The 24,656-nt window shown below is 44.2% G+C and overlaps 1 protein-coding gene across 9 annotated transcripts in view; it reads left to right on the top strand.

Annotated features, from left to right (window-relative positions):
- Positions 1-24,656, top strand: part of AUTS2 (activator of transcription and developmental regulator AUTS2) — a 733,350-nt gene that overhangs the window by 260,749 nt on the left and 447,945 nt on the right. Inside the window, exon 1 of one of the 9 annotated variants that reach the window (XM_057410704.1) lies at positions 14,828-14,916. The exons of the other annotated variants lie outside the window; for them this stretch is intronic. Coding sequence (XP_057266687.1) covers positions 14,869-14,916 — 48 coding nt within the window. The 5' untranslated portion in view covers positions 14,828-14,868. Of the gene's footprint in view, positions 1-14,827; positions 14,917-24,656 lie in introns of those variants that run through there. 9 annotated transcript variants of the gene reach the window in all.

Here is a 24,656-nt window from a genome sequence, read left to right as displayed (position 1 = left end):
TTTCCTTTTGTGAGTTTACAGTCTCCCTCCCATATACTCTGAATTTGTGGTTCTGTGTAGTTACTTTTGCCATCGATGAGCTGATGTGGACTGTGATGAGAGCAGGAGGTTCTGCAGCAGCGGTAGCAGTCAAAGCAGTTCCCTTGCATCTAAATACATGCTGCAAAACCCTTCTGAATTTTGAAGGTTCTGAAACTGGTTTGTTGATTTGATGGGACCATTGCTTACTCTTCTTGACATATTCTGAAGAAATCACTCCATTGAATTGACTGTTTCTGACTGCTCCTGAATATTCCCAAAGCAGGTTTAAGCACCTCACAGCAGCCATGTTCTGGTGGGCACTGCAGAAGAGGAGAGGAAACAGTGAGGGATTGCATGAGGTGCTTGGGCAGATCCCTGAGGATTGGTGTTTTAACAGCAGTTTTGCAGCTGGGGCCTTCCAAAACAAAGGTGAAGGCAACAGCATCTTCACTATTGCTGTGCCAGCTCCCCTGGTTTTACCAGGTCACCCTTTTAAGCTTGAGCCCTCTGGGTTGATTTAATGAGCATGTGACAGGCACGATGGGTGCACAAGATCCATTAACCAGGGCTCCCAGGACTTGTGGCATCTTAGAGGGAAAAACTGTCACAGCTAGGGAGGTGCGTGTGGATCTGAGTCATGAGGCAGCTGGTAACCGAAGAGCTGCAGTCACAGGAGTCTCTTGAGAGCTTTCCCACAACACTCCTCTCGGAAGCTAGACAAACTATTCTAATTGTCATATACCCAAGGATTATATTTTCCCCCTTTTCTGTTCTCGAGGGGCTGACATCTACAAACGTGTGTTGGTAACTTCATTTTCTTCTTTAGTCGGGGAATGAGAGGCACTGGGGCTGCTTTGTTCAGAGCTGTGCTCTCAGCTGCCTGCATGGCTGGAGATGAAGGTGACAGCTTGAGATTTGTGAGCCTAATTGGCATACAAAACCCAATCCACTGGGAAATGGTATTTGCAATTATCTGTAGATTTGGCTTTATTTCATGGAGACAAATATAGTTGCTTGGTGACTTAATTACAACGTTTTTTTTAAGATTATGAGATTTTAAAAAGGATATCATTATTAACAAGATCTTGAGTCTGTATTTGGTGATTCCGTAATTACAACTATGGCCATGTTTGTTAGCTTAGAAAATAATATGTGGAAGCTTTTAATTAAAATGAGATCTGTTCTTGCAGATAGGCTTTCAAGTGCCACCCTTGGATAATGGGACCCTTTACTGTTAGATACAAACTAAACCACGCTGTACTGTGCTAGGATAGGATCACAGTTACGGCTGAGAGGGATCAGCATTAAAATACTCTTCAGCTTCTTCAGCTGCTAGTTAAGAGGATGAGAGGAAGAACTGGGTGAAGCAGCTACTTGTCCACATCTCAGCTGATCTCTGCTTGCCAAGGCAAGTTCCTCAGAGTCCTACCAGTTGGTTTGGAGAGAAAATGGTTAGAAAGAGTAAAATGTTTTACATTCATGTGGTTTCTATTGATGTTAAGGGCGTAAAAACATGTGAGCCCCGACCTTAAATTGCTTCTTTCTTAGCTGATGATTCCCAATCACTGTAATTCACACCAGATCGGGGTTGCTCCAGGTGGTTGCAAACCAGCCCAGGATGAACATGAGGCGGGGTGTCTCAGCTGTACCTTTCCCCAGTGCCAGCCCAGCCCTGGGAATAGCCAGCACAAATGGGTGAGCCCCTAGATCCGTCTGGGTCTCTGGGAGGTCACCTGCGTAATGGAATGATTTATCCCATTGCCAAAGTGGCCAGACTGTCCCATTGAGACGGTGCTGATGTGTTACATGACTCAAGAGTACCCATGTCCTTTACTGAAACAACAGCTTTGACTGAAGCTGGAAGTCACTGAGTGCTGCCCGTGACTTCAGTAGTGTTCCGGTCACTTGTGTCCCTTTTAGCAAATTCTGTGCACATGGACTGCATCCTACAGGATGTGTGTTTCCAGAATTACCCAGCTTGTGCTATTCTTGCCACTCATGCTAGATTTACTGAAAGGCCTGAAGTACATTCCTGTGCTGAAGGTATCATGGAATCATAGAATGGGTTGGGTTGGAAAGGACCTTAAAAGTCCTTCTTCCTAATATGTCAGTCTCCCCTCTGGCAGGTTAAAGCCTTTCCCCCTTGTGTTCCTACAGGCCTTTGTCCAAAGCCCCTCTCCAGATTTCTTACATTAGCCAAGACTCATGAGCAAGGCATCTCCACTGTGGTCAATGTTGTTTACCCTTTAACTGAACAGTTACCCTACCAGACCTACTTGGCATCATCATTTTCATAGAGAGGGTACTCATTATACTGTTCACCTCCACTGGAGTTGATTTTCTTCCTCCTGGGATACATCAGTGTAGAAGTTCAATCCAGTGCCCTCTGAAAGCCAAGGATAGACTTGAGTGGACTTGAGTATACTCTGAATCAGACCCTACAGGAGAGAAGAATTAGGCAGGCAACATCAAAGAAATACTTCCACATCTGGGAAAGTATTCAGAGAGTCCCCAAAGGTAAGATTAAAAAGAGAAAAAAAGTCAAGTGTGTTCATTTCTTATTAGTGAAGTTGTTATTGGCAATGAGATATTCTAATTGAATTACTCCTAATTAAAATAATTATGTTTTCTAAGTACTCTGATCTGTAGAGACCATGTAGAGAATCAAAGGTAGAAATAAACAGCACCTAGTAAATTCTCTCTAAGCTGGCTTGCTTGATGATGCTTAAAGTGGGGTTTTAATGATCCTGCTGGCTCTGTGTAGAAGGATGGCTTTAGGAAACCTCAGCAGATCAGCTGCTACTGGCTGAAGGATTAGCTCCTCTGAAGGAGGCTCAGATAAGGAAGAGATAAGGCTGGTTCTCTGCCTCTTCCATACCAGTCCCTGACCTTGAGCCACCTTCCTGAATCTGCTCCACCCTGATTTCCCGCCAGCAGTCTGGGGGGTTATCTCAGTTACCTCGGCATTGCTGTCTTAGTCTAGACTAATGTAACCTTCTTGGCATACAGCAACCACCAATCTCAGCAGAGATCTCTGATTTCTGTCAAGATAGAAAAATAAATCAGGAAGGTAGCATTTTGTTCATGGGGAAGGGTGAAACACAAATCCCAGTGTCAGCCATCAAGCAGCCTTCAAGGGTAATTTTAAGGTGTGATTCCTGCTGAGGTCTGGCATCAGAACATTGCTTTGCTATGGGCAGACACCTTGCCTTTTGCTCACTTCTGTCTGGAGCATAGATTCCTGGTTTATCACCCAGCTGCAAAACACTTGGATGAACTAAGGACTAATCTGTCTGGGGGAGGCAGAAATCGTTAGTCTCAGGCTGTCCAGACCCATCCCCTGATCCACAGATCAGTGTCATCTCCAAGCTGAGCTTTCCCTGAACTTTGTGCTGGAAGCATAGGCTTTGTGTTCCGTCCTGCTTTGGTGTGCACGGGACCCTGTGCAGTCTGCCTCTGCCTTTGGGTTACATCCCATAGCAAAACGGTTTCATCATGGGGCATTGACTTTTCGGCATGTATTCTATTGTAAAGTGTGTATCAGTTGTTCCTAACACCCAGGTTATAAGGTCATACGGGGTCATAGACAGGCAGTTCCCAGTATCATTTACTCAGTGTCAAGTCTTCTGAAGAGCCAGGGCACGTCTTGTAAATGGAGCTTGCTGGATTTTATGGGAGGGTTTTAGGTGGCTTTCTTTGCTTTGAATGTGCGCCTTGTTTCTCAGTCTCTGAATGCGCTCTCCAGACCCAGGGGAGGTTGGGACATAGCCTGGGGGTCACATCTAGTGCTTAAACAATCCCTAAAGCCTGAGGTGTTGGAAAATCCTGGAACAAGGGATATACTATAGAATCCTTGAATGGTTTGGGTTGGAAGGAACCTTAAAGCTCATCCAGTTCCAACCCCCTGCCACAGGCAGGGACACCTTCCACTAGAGCAGCTTGCTCCAAGCCCCATCCAACCTGGCCTTGAACACTGCCAGGGATGGGGCAGCCACAGCTGCTCTGGGCACCCTGTGCCAGCGCCTCAGCACCCTCACAGGGAAGAGCTTCTGCCTGAGAGCTCATCTCAATCTCTGCTCTTGTCAGGTTAAAGCCATCCCCCCTTGTCCTACATGCTCTTGTAAAATGATCTTGTTCAAGGGAAGCCTGGTACCTTTACAGAACATCTGTGGTGAACCTTAGCAGTGCCTTGAATCAATCCAAAGGCCTAATCCATCTCAAAATAAGCTAATATTTATCATACACAACCTTCAGAAAAGCCAACCACGTTGCAATTTCTTCTGAGAAGGCGAAAGTTTCAAAGGTTCCTCACATCAAATACTGCTGATTTTCCTTTTTCTTTTTTCTTACGATCATGATTAAAATTCATTCAACATCCTCTCGCAAGGAAAAAACAACCATATATACATTTGATGGCTTTGTGCTTTTTTTTTCCCCTCCCTCTGTAAAAATAGAAAAGCTTTCAGATGTTGCATGAACAAAGATATGGAAATGTGAGAAGAGGGCAGCATCTGGAGGTTTTCAAACACGAGAACACGGGCTGTACGTTTCTTTTGCTGTTAGAAGAGTGAAAAGCTGTTTCCTGTCATTTCCCATCTTGTCACTTGTGAGGCTGGCATCTTGCAGCTCCTTGCACCAGCTGTTGTTTTTTTCTCCACAGACAGATGGTGCAACCTCTTTGATAATTTTTTTTTGCCATGTTCTGAAGCTTTTGCATGTGTACTACCTTTATGTAATGATCATATAACCCTGTCACTCACTTTATCCTGTTAGCGGTGTCATCCTTACAACAGGAAGGAGGAGGCTGTGTAAGGAACTTAATCCTCTTCTTGTGTTCTGACATGCTTTGAAAATATACTGCGGAGCTAGAGTTACAAATGTTTCCAAAAGCCTTCTGTGTTCTTGTCTAAGGGATTCCAGAGCACTGGAGCTGTGATGTTGTAGGATTCCTCCGTTAGCGTGAGCTTGATGAATCTTTGCATCATTTGAGTCTTTTTTATCCTGTTCTAACATGGTTTTGTAGTACAAAAGTACATTTTTGCTTTGTATTCCTGGAATTAAAGCCTGGCCTGTTATAAATAATTCCAATGCAATTACTATTACATGTGGAAAGGAATGGGAATGACTTCTGTATCTCATAAAATGGCTGTGCTTAAAACTCCACATTACTTTATTCCCTTTGATTTCCACCTGCTTTCCACTGTTGGAAAATTGCCCTTCTGTGTATTCTGTAAGGCTAAAGATTAAAAGCTTTTTAGGCTTGCTGAATGTATCTGGAGGTCCTGGAGCTGAAAATGAGCAGATACCATTACATCCCCTTCCTTCCTCGAATGGACTGGCAAAGCAGTCTGCATTAATCAATGAGAAGCAAATTGAAGGTGAGCACTTGGCATGATTTCTTTTGTACAGCAAACTTTGCTCTCCAGTTCCAGCTCACAGAGTTAAAATGTTAGCAGAGTGCAACACAAAGGTATTGTCAATGGTGAGAATAATTAGTGAGATTAATCCTGAACAGCCTTGCTGCTGCAGTGTGCCTGTGTGTGCTCTGACTGCAAGGTGGGAGGTGGGGTGTCCACACAAGTGTGTTCAAATCCATTTCACCAGTCTTAAGTCAGAGATCAGAATTTGTTCCTTTGCTCCAGAGCATCATAGAAACATTGTGCACATGGAATTATGCATTAAAACTAATAGAGCTGGAAGTGAAGGCATAGAAATTTCGCAGTTATCTGTACACATAATTAACATAATGGAGACCACGACAATGTCCTTTTGACAACAAGGTCTGTGACTGAGCCCATTTTATCCATGAATGGTGTTTATTCCATGGTACTTTTGCTATTTCTGTATTTCTATCAGAAAACATTAGACAGTGGTTATTTATTATTTTATTGGCACCATGTTGCACAATCATTGGTCCCATTACCTCAAGAGTAATGGGTGTAATTCAAAGAAGACAGGTAGTAATGAGCCATCCTTTTATGCTGCTTACCTTTGCATTGTGTTTGTGTATGCTGTAGTGGATCTGAAAAGAGCATCCTCTTCCCACAGCCAAAAAGCCATTTGCTCTAAACCGTTTACTCTAAGTGCCCTGTATAAAAACGTAGTTGCTGTCAGAAAAGTGCCTGTAAAAGTGACACCATGGGGCTTGCTGTTTATTTTCTCTTTCTTCCTGGCCTAGAAGCTACCAGTGCTGTAATCTCCAGCTGTCAGCAGGAACATCGGAGCTTTGCGAACCCTGCAGGGTCAGGTTCATGGTAGCATTAGCAAGCTCAGAGCTGCAACACTCTGAAACATCCCCTTTGTTTCTCACCTCCAGACCATGACTGTGGCTGGTTCTGAAGAGACCCATGAGGCTCCCTCCTTACATTTGGGGTTTTTGTTATTATTATCTTCTTATCTTTTTGTGTGTGTGATCAGATCTACCTTTTATTTTCTGTTTTCCCTGTGTTGGAAATGTTGTAGGGGAGGCAGATTCCAATCCCAGCTGTTTCAGTGCGGACAGACAAGATGGAAATAGTGAGCTGGGCAAGCTGTGTCCAGAGGGCAAATGGGAAAGCAATTTCACCTTGGGCAAATGCAGTGTATGTGCGTTGGAGGGGGGTGGGGGGTCAGTGACCTACCAAGAACGCCCAGTGGGGATTCAACATCAAGATAAGGCCTTACATCGTTACCCTAAATCAAACCTCCCTTTCTCAAGGAAATATGGATCTGGGCTATAAATTATTCTGCACTAGACTTCAAAGGTTCAGCCTCTATTTGCCTTCTGCTGTATAAAATGCACATGTGTGTTTGCATGCATATGTTGGCAGCAGGAGGTGAAAGGGGGCAGGGATGCATCTGTGAGTAAGGAGGACACATGGACTTATATGCTCTAAGGTTTGGAGTATAGGGGGACATTTATTCCAGTGGGCTCAGCACCCAAGAAGGTGCCATATGACTGTAAATACTGGACAGGGGACGTGGATTGGGAGATTTGCAGGATTGACCAATAAATTCAGATGTCTTCATTGTTAGCGGATGTCTTTCCAGGACTTGGAGTTTATCAGTTGCCGTGATTAAGCACTGTTTGTTCTTCAGATGTGTATGGGGCACACTTTCCACTTTGGAAGGTGGAAACCAAAGCAGACAAGCCACTGGATGTCATGGTCTTGGCCCCAGACATTGAGGCTTCTGTATATTCTGGTGCTGCTTCCCTTCTCTGCTTTTCTGATACTCATTTAATACTTCTCTTGGTTCATCTTTCCTGTCTCTTTTGTAGCTCTTTTCTTATAACTACTTTCCTTGACCTTTCTCCCCCTCTCAGCTCAAAACTTTTTAATCCCTTTTGCATCAGCTAATTTCCACCCTCCTCCCTTTTTGTTCCACCTTAGTTTTCTAGGTCTCTACTCTCTTTATCTGTTCACTATTTCCTCCCAGTGCCTGATGAATTGGTGTTTCCCAGCTCTTGCATTTGCTACTTTGGGATAGAATTAGAGAAAAAATATTCGCCTTATGAAGAACTGTTTTTCTGATATTGCCGGCCTTTTCTGTTCTGCAAAGTTAATCAGTGCTAATGGCTTCCATGAAAAGGTGGGAACACTGCATTTGAGTGTTACCCTTGTTCATCAATATCCTTGTTTTATCTGTTTTGATCAAAGGCAGGAAATACAGTACTGCTCGTGCTGTCTTCGATCCCAACATTCCCAGCCAGTTTCTTACATCGAGTAGTTTGGGAATATTAAAACTCTACAGCAATTATTCACGTGAGTGTGCAGAGTTTCTCATGCCTCACATAGCACTAGTTAGTTGTGTTATGAATTTAAGGAGAATAAGCTACCCTGGATTTGGCAAATTCACGCTTGATTCTAAAGAAGCACTTAAAGGGATTATTGAAATTTGTCTTGTAAAACCCCCTGAAGATTTCAGCAGCTTGTGGGGGATTTTGGTTAGCATTTGGATGAGTTGGCAGGCTCAGCGCTTGTACAGAAGGTCCTGTAATCCCTCAATAATGGCAAGGTGCAGGGAAGGTTTCGAGCACAGGCAGAGCACCGCCGGCATTTAGTAGGCTGTGAAATCTCCATCGGGTTTTCCGCCTCAGTGCTGGTACAGTTCATCTCTCATCTCTTCCTGTAATTTGGGCCACTGAAGCTTCAATCTGTTCTCCTGTGAAGTAACCTGATGGTTCTTAGAATTCTGAAATGGCTACTGAGACAGCTTAAAACACACCTAAACCCAGCCAGTGTGCACACATTCTTGGTAGATACTGGTCATTACATACCATTTGGCAATATTATGTCAAAAGCATAAAAGAATGTGTTTATTGGCTGGAAGAGATGAGTACACACCGTGCTTTAGAGCCCCTATGGTATTTAGAGTAATGACTGCACATGTTTTGGCCATGGAAGAGCTGGGATACTGTATATTGCTCTGTCTCTCTCTGCCACTATGATGATCTTCTATCTTAATTCTTCAGACCTGCAATTAACCCTCCCTGCTCCTACGTTCCCTAAACAGAGTTGTTTTCTCTGCTAGAGTGGAGTGCATGATTTACAGGATGAATATATTAAATAATTTTAGCCTATTTTTTCCCCTGTTGGCTTGAGTATTTACAATGAGACTGTGATTTCCTGTCTGTTGATTGAACCTTCTGGTTTACAGATATCTTTTTAATCTGTGAGTTTATCACAGATATTACAGTTTCACTCATGTTAGGTGTGTTGTCATGTAGGAACTCTGAATACATCTGTCTGTGCTGGCATTATACAGGCATAGCATAAGAGACAGCCCCTGAGGGAGCTTATTGTTACAGTTTATTTTAGGTGGAAGGGGCTCACACACTGCGGTAAGGAAGCCAGTGTAATAGCTAAAGACAGGCAATCTTTGTGCCAAAAATAAACCTGTTCTGCGATTAGCTGTGTAGATCTGATTCCTCAGCAGAAGTAATTCTGTGAGGATTTAAAGAATGATTCTGTTAATACCGTGAGCAACTTTGAAATCCACTTTCCTTCAACATTTGTGCTCCTAAAACTCAATTGCTCAAATGTATGCGGAAAGCAAACAGAATGCAGAGGCTGAGCCAAAGCAGAGTTATTTCCATTTCAAACAGTCTGCTCAGTGCAGGAAGCTTTGTTTTAATTTTGATTCCATTATTTGCCATCTCTGATCACTGGGGTGTCATGAGGACAGTTCCAGTCTCACTTCATCTGCAGCTACAGCGAGCCTGGTGAACGAGCAGGGATGCAAAGCAGGCTTATGGCAAGGCTACTTGAAACCCCCTTACTTTGTCACTGTTATTAATTAAGGGTATTCCTCCTCTCCCATCGTGAAGAGCAAATTGGATTTATGGAGCTGTGTGAATACATTTAATTTTTCATGTTGCTGCAGTTTCTTCCTTCTCCCAGCCAAAATCCTAGAGGTAAGGGGGCATGTTCCATAAACAGTGACTCTGGGTCTCTTGCTGCTGTTGTGAAAAACCCAAAACCCTCATAAATATGAGGGGGTGTTAATCCTGACGAGGAATTCTTGAGCAAAGGCTGTCAGAGGAGAATGCAGGTTTCCCAGTAGCGCATGCACACCAGGCGCATTGCTCCTGTTCTGGGTGATGAGGACACCACCATTCATGACCATATTTAGCAAACAAGCCCAGTGACAATTGCGGTCATTTAAAATTACAAAAAGGGCAAGGTTTACCCAAAGGGACTTATTTTGTGCCATGATTGACTAAAGGAGGGAGGCAGCTGCTAAGACTGGAAAAGGTCACTCAGTCACATCGGCTGATGAAAGAATCAGAGAAGCTGTCAGCCCCGCCGTAGCTTCGCCTGCCAACTGACGGCGAGCACAGCCCTGGCAAAACAAAGCTGTCACTCCTGGCATCTGTCACGGCGCCCGGTGCACCAGGATGCAGCCGGGCCGGCTGGGGGGCAGGAGGACACCGCCGGCGGCCTCTGCTGTGGGAGCAATTGTTTGTTCAGCAAATGGTGTTAGGGGACTCTGGCTTTTCTCTTCTGCAGTTGGGAAGATCAAGTTAAACTAAATATTTGAAGCTGTACTAGGCTGGTATTGACAAAACACAGCGCTTGGGCTGAAAGGGAGAAGGACGTGATAGGGATCAGGATGTGCCGGGGGCGCTGCAGGTCAGATTTCTGTGATGTATTTATAATTTAAGGTATTTCTAGTGTGAGGTGAAGGAGGTAATGGTAAAGATGGCTCAGCAGGTATGTTTTCTGAAGGTTCAGGTTATGCTGGCTGCAGGTATCCTAATGCTTAAAATTGTTGTGGAGAAAATCCGTTTTAGATTTAGGAAGCAATCGTTTTGTCCCCTTGGTTTCTTTAGCAAAAGAGCTCATGTGGTTTCCTTTGGCTGCCGTTCCTGGGCTTCCCTGAAGGAATTAAGTTCTTCATGAATTTTGGAAACGAGTGTTCAGAAAGCAAGCTAGAAATGAGCAGATACACGTGTTCTGGTGGCTTTCAGCATACACTGACCAGAAAAATGCCATTAATTTGTGTTGTCTCCTCAGTGGTGTTTCTCTCACGACTGCAGGTCCTTGTATTTCCATCCTGTTTCTTTCAGCTTCAAGGTTTGCACAAGCGGCACTGAGATCTGTCTTGCAGCTATCCTTAACTTAGGCTGTGATTTTTTTCACAGTCAGTCAGGATTTTGATATAATTGCCTTTTATTCAATTCATACCGATAATGTAGAGCCCCATGGCATGTTTTCGATGGGTATTCACTATGTATCTTCTCTTTCTCTCTGTGGCTGTCATCATCCTGCTTGAGTAGACCCAGATTACAGCCCCCCTGCGTTATCTCCATGACTTTTTTGAACCTGACATATACCTTTCCTGTTGTCCAGGCCCAGATCTCTTCAGAGAGACCATGTTCAACTGGAGAAAATGTGACATTCTGAAAGAAATGCACATTATGAGGGTTGGCTTCCCACCATAGTACAATGACAGTGAGGTAGCTCTGCCAAACATGTTCGTGTGTAGGTGATCCTTCAACATAGCATTCATGTTCGAGAGGTTTGGGAGCTGGGTCTCATTTATGGAAGGGCAGATGACAGCAAGCCAGGGAAGCAGTGACGCAGGCAGACCTGTCCCATTAGCTTTGTCAAAATATTTGCTAATTGCAGCGTAATCCCTCAAAACATGCATCTTGGAGAAAAATGAATCAAAATTCAAGCCCATGCAAACCAGGACAGAGCAGAGTCCTCTCCAGTTTGTAAATTGGATTTGTAGTTGAGTGGAATTGATTCTGCTGAGACTAAATTAATCACAGTGCTTAATCACTGTAACCTTTAAGCGTAGCAGTCCTGACCACAGCTGCGGGGTAGCACATTGTTCGCAGACTTCTGACCTTCCAAAGGCACTGGGACCCTGGGGCAGAGAAGTGTAAGCAGCAGTGAGAGGCAAAGCTGGTTTGGTCTAAACTTCACTTTCTTCTACTCATGCAGATGTGGGAAATAAAATTCCTACCTTATGGATATAAATCCTTAGTGAACAAACTATAACGCCACTGGTTTGGTCCAGTGCCTCCTCATATTGGTGCTGGGGTAGGGCATTTCATTATTGATCTGCCTCCATTCACAGCAATAAACTCTTTTGTAGCTTTCTAGTGCATGTTTAGGACCTCAGGCTGAAGAGTTAATCTTTTCCCAAGTCTTGCTCTGTCAACATGTAAGCCTCTAGGCAATGCATGTTGTGGTTTTTCTTTATATCAGCAGAGAACGTGAGAATGTCTGGAAGGCATATGTGTGGGCACAGAGGGGATACTGGTACGTGCATACGTTCCCCACCCGGACAGGCATTATAGGACACTGAGATCACAGTGGTAGAATATGCAGCCTGTATATGATCTTGAAAACCAAGCACAAGAGAAAAATTACTCATGCTTCCTCAAATCAGCCTCCTGCAGATCAGTTTGTACATGTGGTAAAAGCCGGTGCACTTGCATAATGAAAGAGGCAGAAACAGACATTTTAAATAAGCTTCCAACCTAAATTCTCAAGAGCTGGTAGGAACCCAGAGTACAGTCTCCTTCTGAGGTCTGCATTGATGATGCTGAGGTCCATCCTCTGGTAAGTTGTACCAGAAACCTGGCAAGTCCAAAATCACTGGCTTCTCTTGAAAATCAAGTTCTGCTCCTGCAGCATGAAGCTGTCTGGAAGATGGGGTACGGAAGGAAGCCTCTCTGCCAAGCCATGAGAGGGTCTGACAGATGGGTTGACTTTCCACAACATGGACAAAGCTGTGAGTTAAATGGATCAGACAGTGTTCAGGCAGCTGCGCTTGTAGTTCTTTCTTTTAAAATTACATTTTCCCCTATCTACAAGCATTTGGGGCTGTTTTCCTGGGATGCTGTATAAAAATAATGAATCTGTATAGCTGACGCGAAGAAGACTTTAGATGAGAGCTCACCTGCGGACGTAGTTTGTTGGTTCTGTTCCCTACTCCAGTTAGCCAGCAGGCAGACCTAGACAGAGTCTCAGCTCTTCCACAGGTCTCCTATACTCTTCCTGCTTACTTTCTCCCCTACATTCCTGTCATGTAATCTGAAGATATTTGCTTTCTGTACCGTCCTTTGTATTTTTCATTTAAATTGTTTTCCTTTTGGGAATGTATGGTACAGTACGTGAGTAATGTATTAGCACAATTTTCAACCCAGCGAGGCTTTGGTCTTGATTGATGACCTTCAGGTAATAACAGCAACAGCTCTCATCGTAAACACTAGGTTGAGTTCTTTTTGAAGGCTGTATCGCATCCCTAAGTAAACTTTTCATCCAAAAAAAAACCCAACAAACTTTAAAACCCTGTGTGCAGAGAAGTATTTGCCATTGCTTTTAAAGCTGATGCTTGCTGTGATTTATTTATTTTATTAAATAAGGTACCCAAGAATTTCTCAAACTGTCTGAGAGGCATAAAACCCCTGGCTTGCTGCAATATGCATGTTTTACACATATACTTTTCATTAATCATGAGGTATCTTTGTGGCAAGAAGCTGAGTAAATCGTCTGACTCCTTGAAAGCATCTTCCTCTGCTCTAAACTGTTAAAACAGCACAGCATCACTGTGAGTTGACTGTCCCCTGCTGTGTTAGAAGCAAAGGTAAAGGCTGGATGTTGACAATTTGCCATTGCACTGCCGTATGAAGTAGCTGTTTAGACATTGAAGATGGGTTAAGTGCTGCCAGTATGCAAAAAACCAAACAAAACATGAACAGAATAACTTGAAAGGACTTTATAAACCCCTTGTTCTTCACTGCTCTGAATCTCCATATGTTATTTAGTTATTAATATCTATATCACAGCTGTATCCTCACAGGAGGGAGCTGAAAATGTACTGTTAATGGTCATTAAAGAAAGCCTGAAATATTAAAGGGGAGCATGGTCTGTGAATGGGGTTTGAGCTTTGAAATTTGCACATCTGGGTGGAAGAAGATGAAAAGGATCCAACTGGCAAAGAAGGCTCAGCCACTGGTTTATCCTGGTCTGGAGGAAAAGGCATAGGACGTTGTGATTTTTGGGGGGGGGGTGTCTTTTTGGTTTTGTTCCTTGGTTTTGGCTGTTGAGAGCTTTGAGGCTTATACAAAAGAATATCCATGATCCCACCATATCCAATGGGACGCACGTGGGAATTGGTCACCTTTCCTGGAAACCCTTTCCGATGGCAGGTTTCGCAGCCCAGCCTGTGCAGGAGCACACAGGTAGGGGCTGCAGCGGCAGCGGGTGCCTTTGGTGGCGCTGGTGGTGCAGTGTTCACCGCCTGCTCTCGTGTTCCCTGTCAAAGCAAGCCCGCCAACCCCGCTGCCACAGCACCACGAGCAGGAGGCGTTCCAGGGGAGCCGGGGTGAAGTTGCGGCAGCTTGTGCAGAGCTCGGATTCTATCGGGAGGTTTTGGCTTGCAAAACCTCGCCCATGGCCTGAGGGGAAACGGAGCGTGCTGGTCCCCTCCCTGCCTGTGCGGAGCTGCAGTCCGATGGCGGGAAGGGGAGAGAGGGGCAGCCATGAGGAGAGATGGTGAGGGGAGAGGAGAGGATGAGCGGCCAAGAGAGGTGAGGAGAGAGAAGGGGTGGCCATGAGGGGAGAGGGGAAACGTGGGGCAGCCATGAGGGGAGATCATCATGGAAAAGGAGAGGCAGCCATGAGGGGAGATCATGAGGGGAGACTATGAGGGAAAAGGAGAGGAGGCCATGAGGGGAGGGAGATGGTGAAGGGAGAGAAGAGGATGAACGGCCAAGAGAGGTGAGGGGAGAGAAGGGGTGGCCATGAGGGGAAAGGTGGGGCGGCCCTGAGGGAAGATCATGAGGGGAAAGGCTAGGCAGCCATGAGGGGAGATCATGAGGGAAAAGGAGAGGTGGCCATGAAGGGAGATCATGAGGGGAGAGCAGGAGTGGTCATGAGGGGAGATGGTGAAGGAAGAGGAGGGGTGGCCAGGAGAGGTGAGGGGAGAGGAGAGGCGGCCATGAGGGGGCATCATGAGGGGGAGGGCAAGGGCAGCCATGGATTGTGAGGGGCGGCTGTGGGGCATGAGGTGTGGTTGTGAGAGGAGATAAGGGGTGTCCACGAGGGGTAGGGGCAGCAGCTATACGGTGTGTGCCACTGGGGGGGGCAGATGAAGGGTGGCTGTGAGTGGAGAACTTGAGGGGAAATAAGTTTGCCCTCAGTGACATGGTTTAATGGTGGGCTTGACAGTGCTGGGGTAATGGTTGGACTCAATGATCTTAGTCTTTTCCAACCTGGTTGATTCTATGATTCTGAAGCACACACGAATCTCACAAGAGCTGTGGATGTGGCAGGGCAAAGAACTGAAGGCTTTGCTTGATCCCCAGCTGTTTTCTCGCTCGGGCACTGTTACCATCTGCCTCCTGACATGGAGTCAGCAGGCTGGAGACCTCAACTTGAGGCGTCACCTGGTAAGGTCAGAAGGCAGTTCAGTCCCTGTGGTTTATTCACCTGTGCTTCATGTATCAGCTGAGGCTCAACACTAGAGTGCCAGTGAGCATCAGCTGTGGAATCTGGATTCCACAATGGAATCCGGGTAGTGCCCACTGACCTGTCCCACACCTCAAAGCAAGGTCTGCTGTGCTCGCTCCTCTGGGGTGTTACTGTGATCATGCACTTGGCTTCCTTGCAGCTTAAGTGTCAGCATAAGGCTTGATACCAGTTAGGTCTTTAAACCAGATGATACTGTTTTGCTGGATTTAATTATACATATCTGTTTCAAACCCAAATAGATGTATATATGGTTAAACTTGTATTTTGTCATTTCCTGCAGCTGAAATTTATTGTGGATTGAAATATACTGGTTTATCTGCCTGACCTTTTGCTAATTATTAGATTGAGATAAGTGTGTATGTAAGTGACAAATTGCCTTTAATGACATTTAATCTGCACGCTGACATTAATGGCAGGTTTAGCAGCCCGGTTATAGTCTTTGTTGCTGAGAGACAGAAAGAGCAAGGACTTCTATCTTAATTTGACCTTATTCAAAAGGTGTTTGTAGTAGTAGTCAATTTCTGATTAAGTTAATAACCTGTTTTACATAGAAAGCAGTCAAACATTGATATATGAAAGGGCCTGGAGGTGACAGATTACACTGGCAGCAGTGCTGTTGCTGGAATCTCACTGTAAATATATGGGAGAGCAGGAGGTGGGTAGAGGAACAGCCCCAGACTCTTCTTGCTGATAGAAGGGTAGGTGCCACATCCAGAAAACATTGCTGGCAAAGCATCTGTTGGACATTGGTGGGAGAAAATAGCCAGTATTTGATTTTGATAATGATTTTCCTTACAGTCCAAGCTTCTGAAACACAAAGATAGGCAATTGTATGTGCGAATTGAGAGAGGTAGGTATGCATGTCAGGAGTACCTGTTGTAGAGTGTGTTTCCATAGAATCTTATAATGGTTTGTGCTGGAAGGGACCTTAAAGCTCATCCAGTTCCAACCCCCTGCCACAGGCAGGGACACCTTCCACTAGAGCAGGTTGCTCCAAGCCCCTGTGTCCAACCTGACCTTGAACACTGCCAGGGATGGGGCAGCCACAGCTTCTCTGGGCACCCTGTGCCAGTTCCTCAGCACCCTCACGGGGAAGGACTTCCACCTAAGAGCTCATCTCAGTCTCCCCTCTGGCAGGTTAAAGCCATTCCCCTTGGCCTGTCCCTACATCCCTTGTCCAAAGCCTCTCTCCAGGTTTCCTGTAGCCAGTTTCCATTGGCCGTGGTGGGAGCTGCGTGCTGTGCTGGGCACCCTGGGGGGTTTTCATTGCTGCGATGCTGTCGGGTACCAGGAGGGGTTTCCTTGTTAGAATCCCCAGAAAATAATGAATGTAGTGAAAGTGTCTCCACTGGGGATTAAGGCGCTGATCTGAATCTGACTGGGTATTACATTGCACCATATTGAGGTCAGCCGTTGCCTATTTCTGTGACAACAGAGAGACTGCAGATCCCTTAGGGTAAGCAGAAAAGAGAGCCCAAGGTGGAAACTCAAGTCCTTCTCTCTCATTGCCCTGTGATGTATTTACAGAATGATTTAAGAGGGACTTCAGAGACGAGAGCAGAGGTTATAAACTGCTTTTAGTAAAAGTAAACACCTAAGCAAATCATTCAAGAACCCATTAAATGGCTAGACAGCTCCTATAAATACAGTTCATAATGCACTTAGGAATGTTCCACCACCTACCAGCACCAGTGGGCTTTCCTGTTAGCACTCTTGAAAGTTTCATTTTAATGATGAAAATTGTTCCTCACATCACTGAAAAACTGTGAAGATGCAGTTCAGAAGATAGCTGGAAGGAGAATAATGTACCTTAAGCTTGTAAAACAACTCATTAATTTATAGTTTAATGCCTGTTTTTTATTCAACAGAAATGCCTTAAAACTAAACCAAACTGTGTGGCAAATTGACACAAATGTTTAGTGAATTGAGATCAACACTTATTGCATCAAATTACAATGAAACTGCAAACAGAATGCCTTGGCATGTTGGTGTGGAGCTTTTCAGCTGTCGCTGGGCTTGGTGGGGAGGTGCTGTGGAGGCATCAATCACTGGGCCGTTACTGAGCCTGTGAAAGCACCAGATGAGCTGGAGAGGATTGGGTTGAATCAAAGAAGTTTCAGATGCTTTGGGTTTTGCTTGCTGGGTGTGTCAGCCCCAGCCAGCCAGGAGATGCTCCTGTCTGTCCTGCTGCTGTTCTTATTAGATAATAATAACACCTATTAATAAATAGTGTTATTATTTAATAAAAACAACCAAACACAGCTACTGCACCCTGTCACCGTCATTGTGGAAATCTGGGTGTCTGCTGCTGTTGCCACAGTATGATTCTGGACCTGTTTTGCTTCCGTCTCCTTCCCTCTCTTCCCTTTATTCTCCAGTGTGGGCTCACAACTGCAGTTTGGTCATTTGCTCAACTCCAGCTTTTACCCAGTTATTCCGTTCCCCAAACGATGGAAGTTCTTTGATAATTCCCTGTGTTCCACTGTACTTAGGTGAGATGGGGTCTACAAGTTAAGCACGTTCTGGGAGGTAGGAAAAGACTGATAGCTATGTGTTAGAATAGGAAACCAAGCCAAAACCAAAGCGTGGTGACAAATCACCCCCCAAATTGATGAAAAGCCCCATACACCTCTTGTATACCAGAAGTAATTTTATGCCTGTACTTTTCATAAAAGAAATATATTTTAATTTGGTGCTGCCCCATCTAATTTCCGTTCTCTGTTAGTGCAAAGGTGAATTAGAATAGACTATGTCTTGAATTGATATTAACCAAGTACTGTTTTCATTGTGCTGGTCCTGAGTTGCAATGTTGGCCCTTTCTAGAGCAATGATGGTGTCCCATACTCAGCACTGGTGCCATTGTAAGTGTATTTCCTTGCAGGTTCCCCCTTACTTTGTGGACTGCTGTGTGGTCTGATCAGAGACCAGAATGCCAAAAGAGACCGTTTGGATCATTTTGACTGAGCTTCTGCACAACTCGGGCAGCAGGAGTTGGTGTAATTTCTGTTGGAGCATATCTTTAACATAAATAAATCTGGTCTTCACTTTAAGATTGCCAGTAATTGAGAATCCACTGCAGTCCTTAGGAAGTTGTTCCAGTGGTTAATTGCCCTCACAGTTAAAAATTAGCACGCTATTTATAGCCTGAACTTCTGTTTGCAGCTACTGAGTTCTATTACTCCCTTCTCTGCAGAACAAGAGCCACTGTTCCAGTATTGTTCGGTGCTTTTCTTTGCTTCCATTTCTCTTTTCACTTCATATAGATAGAAAAATGCTGCAGTAATATGTAATTTTTTTCCTGAGTTTGGACTACATTTAAAATGTATTTTAAGATTCCTGAGTGATAAATGCTATAATACACAGAATTCCAAAAGATCTGTTAATTATCCCAGTGTGAGCTTTGGTACCTCCTGGTGGCATACACCCAGCAGGACTCCTCACATCCTGTCGTCTTCTATTAATATTGATACTATTTTTTCTAGGACCAACACCTAACAACTCTGTAGGGGAATTAAACCTCCCTCACTGATAGTTCGGAGTTGAATGTCCTTGTGCAGCCAGGGGAATGGCAGCGTTATCCCATGGTGAGATGTGTGGGTACCAGCAAAATCAGCTCTGTTGTCACTCTGTTTCCTCCTTCTTCTTCTTTAGAACCAAATTTAGTAGTTGCCTGTTGTAGAGCAACAATACTGATTGAGAAGGAAGAAAGCGGTGTTCGTCACTGGCCATTTTAGGGTCTCATGTATTGGGATTTACTTGGTGACTGGTAATTACAGAGACTCCTACACACAACCCTTTACTAAACCTGCACTTATTAGAACAGGACAGAACCAGATTGTGTACCCTAAATGGTTTTAAAATACTGTCGTGGTTTAAGCCCAGCTGTAAATCAGACCACGCAGTCTCCGTCTCACTCCCTGCCTTCCCCCACCTCCGCTCCCAGAGAGATGGGGAGGAGAATCGAAAGCATGTGACTCCCACGGGTTGAGATAAGAGCAGTCCAGTAACTAAGGTATAACACAAATCACTACTGCTACCACCAATAACAATAATGATAAGGGAAATAACAAGGGAAGAGAATACAACCACTCACCACCCGCTGACCGATACCAAGCCTGACTGAGCAGTGATCTAGCCTTTCCGGGTAACTGCCCCCAGTTCTACATCCTGGGCATGATGTGCTGTGGTATGGAATACCTCTTTGGCTAGTTTGGGTCAAGTGTCCTGTCTCTGCTTCCTCCTGGCTTCCCCTCCTCTCTGGCAGAGCATGAGACTCACAAAGTCCTTGGTCAGAATGTTTATTCTGACCAGCAACTAAAAACATCGGTGTTATCAGCGATGTTCCCAGGCTGAAAGTCAAAAACGCAGCACTGCACCAGCTACTAAGAGGGAGAAAAATGACTGCTACTGCTGAACCCAGGACAAATACATTTTCATCAAATTTGCTTTGTCTGTGCTAAAGAAGTGTTGACCTTAGCAAAGGTCTGTGTTGTGCTGTATCAGATATACCTGGTATTTGGACTCCTTATTCCTCATGACCTGAAATTAATCCAGAAATACATTGGCACATGGATGTGAAACCATCTGCTTCTTGCTTTCTTCCTGCTTTTCAGAGCCCTATGGACTCCCCATTGGTTAGACATGGTGAAGGCAGTGTGTAAGTAAACCCTAAACCAAACAGACACTAAACTCTTGGTGTCATTCCAGATTTAGCTGCTTGGCTGAGTTCTTGCAAGTAAAATGCTGCTCTGGCACTGGTGCTGTCCTTGAAGATGGTGCCCCATGCGGCGTGCCGGTGTGGGATCAGCCCGGCTTTGCCTCATTCCCTCTCTGCTGAGGCACCCCACAGGCAGGGAGGTTTTTGCCATGACGAGCTCGAAAGCTTTGTGGACATCCTATGGCTGTGTTGGCTTTGGAGGTCTTCTGCTTATCAGCAGGGGTAGCTGTCCACTAAGATGGACATCTTGGTTCCTGTCTGACTCCGTGTCTGTGCATGTTGGAACTGGGAAAAAGCTGCAGAGACCTTTTCCTGCAAGTTTTCCCTGGATATTTAAACCAGGATGCTTTCCCAGTGCCTGTTCCTGCCACCATTGTCACTGCAGCCTTTAAAATATTTTTCCTTGTTGCAATCTTCCTGATAAAAGCATCTCTAGGAAAGAGGAATTATGGCACATGACAGAATATTCACATTTTAAAGCTACACATTGGACTTCTCTTGGCAATGATATTTGAAACCTTGCTGTAGTCAGAAAGTAAGTGTTTGGGCCAGTTGATATGTACTGTTGTAGCTGCAAAGGTATGGGATTCTGCTCTTTGCTTTTAGATAATTCAGTTGTTTTATTGAGAAGAGAGGGATTTCCAGCACCTACTGCCTCAGCTCCCTCTGCACCCATCTGCTGTTACCTTTGTGTTCATAGTCCGTGCTATGAACCAGGAGTAAAAAACATTGGTATTAAGCACCCAGTGGGGTGAATTTTTCACACTGTCATCTCTAGGCTGGTTCCCTGGTCAGGGACCTGTAGTGAAACCTACTTCTAGTGAGCACTGTTGGATGTGGGCTTAAAATTCCTGCTTCAGCATTGTAAATGTGTCCATGAAAACCACAAAGACTTGCCTGCAGATAATAGATGGAACCACTCTTGTGTGAAATCATTTATGAACTTCTTGGGTCTTCTTTTTTTTTTCCTTTCAGTTTGCCTTCATTTCCCCACCCGTGAAATAGAAATCCCAACCTTGCCTTTCTTCCAGGCTCTATCTGCGCTAATACAAAGCAGTTCAGCAATGCTTTTGTGCCATATGTCTTCACAGTGGCAAGCAGAGGGGGGCTGTCAGTCTCAGCTGGGGGCCTGTATTACTACTCATTCTGTAGTCATACAAATAGTGGATAATATAATAATAATGCAGAAAAGAAAGTAAATGCTCTTTATATGGAATAATTGAATATCGCTGTGACGTTGAACAATGACTCTTAAAAGGATGGGGGGAAGTCATGCTTTTTTCTTCCTTAATTACAGCTGAACTAAAATTACTATATTTAGTTATTTCTAAAGCTCCATTGTATTTTTCTGTTTCTGAAAGAACACAGTGATTTGGATATGCATGCATTTTCCTCTCCAGATGTCCTCTTGCATCTTGAATGTGGTTTTATATCTTCATATCTGTGATAATGGAAGCTTGCATTTCTTCACGGGTAGTGTGTGAGAAGCCAGTTGCGCAGGTCAATATTAAAGAAATATTATAAATGGTCTCTGTAGGCTTAGAAAAGCTCCATCCCACTGTTGCCAGTACTTTGTATGTAGGTACCTGTCTTAGCTTCCTCACCTTTGTGTTTTATATGAATTAATGAGTAACCCAGATGGTTTCTAGTTGTTGTAGAATCCCAGACTGGTTTGATTTCCCTGTTAAATTTGCAGCAATAGTACTTTATTCACCCTCGTAGGCAAGTACACGGTTGTATGCTAAAATGAGCACAGGGTACTGGATTTTTGAGTGGTTTGAGAGGTCATATTGCCAGTTCATGGAGGAAATACAAGGTGTCCTGCGTGGAATCATTCTGAAGCTTCCTGTACTTAATCTAACTGGGAAAATGCGCTGATTTCCTTATGTTTCAATACCAGTCAGACACCAGTCCAGGGACAGTCACAGGGAGGTGCTGTCCTGTCTTAACACCAGGCAGTTCTCCTGCTCTGTTTCAACCATTACTATCTACAGCTAGTGCTCGAGGATGGGGAGCTCTGTGGGTTTGTGCCATTTGCTTGTCACATGCCGTGTTCCCAGTTCGAGCGAGGGTGCCTGGTGGAACAGATGGGGCTCCTTTCCACTGTGCCCATTAAACTTCCTGAGATTGTAATGCATGACTTTATGAAGTGATTCACTCCTGGCATCTTTAAAAATAGGTTTTATACAGATATTTTTGATGATTGTATGGCTTTCCATCAGCCATTTTCTGCTGTATAAAGGCTGGTGTGTATATCATAGCTTCAAATTCATGCTACTTAAAGCAGTGCTATTGCACTTGATGTCGAACATGGTGCTCAGGTATCTCTTTCCCTACCACCTAAGCACCATCCACATCACATCTCCATAACCAAGGTTCCCTGTCTGCTAAGCCTGTGTGCTATTTCTCTACTTCAAAGAAGCATAAGAGTGTAATGGTGGCAGTGTATTCTGAGATCCTTGCTTACCAGTTTGTCTCACTGAAGCTACAGAGTTTAATAAGCTATAAGACATGTTTTTGTCTTCCCAGCCTCTGTCATCTTATAGCAAATTATATTCATATCAAAGAGTAGCTGATGTTAAGGGTTATATACATGAGAGCACCCTTCATGGGAGCAGGAAGAGATGATAACAAAAGTGGTTTGACACAAAGCTGCCTGAAAGAGGGAAAACTCTACACACATCTTCGCTCTTATGTGCATTTCAATTTACACTACATCAAATTGGATTAGAGTCTGTTAATTCAATTAATGACTACATTGAAAGTTTGCCTTCGCTCATAGTGAAAACAGGAGGGCAGCTCCTAATAGCCTATGGATTTAATGACTGCAACTTTGAAGAGTGTTAAGCTAAAGTGAAGTTCAGAATGGCTTGTTAACTGGGTTTATTAGCAGTTGACCTTCCCTTTCAGCATAATAGTAGCAGCCAGACTGAAGAAAGCATTAACGTCCTCATTAGCATTTATCTAAAGATAGTCTGCTGCCCATTCCACAGTAAATTAGCTCAATCAGCCAGAAAGAGCCTGAGAAACATTTTCTCACATACCTTTAATTCTCTTTTTACTCCCCTCCTCCTCCCCCCTTTATTTTAAGTCAGTCGAGTTCATTTTGTCTGGTTTACTTGAGAATGAAGCCTCGGGACAGTTGTATTTAAAGAAAGTGTTTCTACATGCTCAGATAATTAGAGACCTTCTCCTGTGAGCCAAAGTCATGGGAGTGGAATTAGGGTGTTTTCAGGGATGTCCTTCTTTTGGCCTTTGCAGAGATTACTGATACCTTGCTTGTTTTCCAGTACAAAGCTTTTCTCCAAGATAGCCTGGCTGCCTTGGAAGTTGTTTCCCAACAAAACAGTCTCTTTTGTATGTGTGAGAACTCCTGTTTGGAGGTGCAAAGTGCACTTGCGAAAGCTGATGTGCAGGTTTGACCCTTGCTAGTAGCTGGCGATACAAAAAGCGTGCTAATACTTGGGAATTCAGTACACTTGGCTTATGGAGACAGCTATGATTTATGAAATGCTCTGGGTTGACTGAGCTGCAGACAAAACACTTTAGTTATCTGCCATCCCCTCAGTGCTGACCAGCTCTGTGCTCCTGGCATGGCTTTAGAGAACAGGGCTTGAGAGGGAGAGAGACCGGGAAGTGTCATCAAACCCTGTTTCTATTTGTCATTTCCAGTGGTGAAAGGATTTATGCCTTCAGCGTAGAAGGTTTTGTTCAATGTAAATAATTCATAGGAAATAAATTATCTTCTGTGTACGAGTAGGTGGAATGGCTCAGGGTCCTATCCTGTGTCCTGCCCATATATCTGATTTGTGAAAAAGTTGTGTAAAACCTAAAAACCCCATAAAATGGAATTCTCTTCTGGGACTTCTGTAATTCTATCTGTTCAATGTATTCAATCTACAAGGATGCTGTGCACACCAGTGCCAGCCCCACAATACATCAGTTACTCGGGCTTTGGTTATTCATCTTGGGTAAGGTGGGCATGGTATCTGTTTACAGTTAGAATGTTTTCTTTGCGCAGTTCAGGATATACTCACAGGTTTTGCTGGATCAAACCCTTTTTATGTTTATAAATGATCATTGATACAGTTCATTGTGATACGAAAAATGTTAATAAACAGCCTTTTCCTGCTTTTACAGCACACTGGACAAAAACAAGGTTAAGAGAAGGGAAAAAAATGTGTTAAAAGGAGGTGAGGTAACCAGTGCCAGTTTAATCAGCACCAGTATCTCACTTGGTTTGTGCTGGTGTACAGCAATTCAACTTCTTTCTTCAGCATTTGCTAAGAGCTCCTCTCAGCCTGTTAGCCCTTTATATGAAGCATCTCGTAAACTGCTTTTACGAGACTGTTGCTTCCTCAAGGCTTTCAAAACAGGTTGTAGGAGAAAAGCAAAAATGCAGTCTTGGTGCAAAGGAAGGAGGAAGAGGATGGAAGGAAGATATAGAGGAATGTATGAAACTGTCCTCTTGGCACAATAAGCATTAGCTGTGGTGTCTGAAGTTTGTAGTTGTTGAGCCTAAAGCTTTCCCTGAAATGAGATCCCTTGGCTGTCCCTTGGCCTGGAGGATGTGCTACTCTTCTGTTCTGAGCCAAGTTAGAGCAGGAGTTTACCCAAGCTCTCGGTCTCCACTTCCTCCTGTGGAACATAAAGATGGGCAGGAAGATGCAGAATTTGGGTTTCCCTATGAAATTTCCATAGGATTTTTTACAAAAAGTCGCTTTATTAGGTCTGTTTTCTGTAAGCAAGTCTCTGCTGCCAGTACAAGCTGTCTTTGGGCTTTCTAAACCAATAGGTATTCAGGGGTTTATATTTGATGTAACATTTCTCTTGCAGTAATAATCAGAAGCCAAACATTTGACAGTCTCAAACAGTTGAATGTACACTCTCAGGCTTTAAAATTTAAGCGCTTGATCTTTGTAAGTACTGGTCCTGGTCTAGCCAAA

This window comes from Pezoporus wallicus, unplaced genomic scaffold (assembly GCF_028554395.1).
Source record: "Pezoporus wallicus isolate ANWC-B61680 ecotype Strahan unplaced genomic scaffold, APGP_CSIRO_Pwel_v1 contig_8705, whole genome shotgun sequence".
In the NCBI taxonomy this organism is placed as follows: Eukaryota; Metazoa; Chordata; class Aves; order Psittaciformes; family Psittacidae; genus Pezoporus; species Pezoporus wallicus.
Note: the sequence above shows the minus strand (reverse complement) of the source record. Positions and strands in the feature narration are given on the sequence as shown.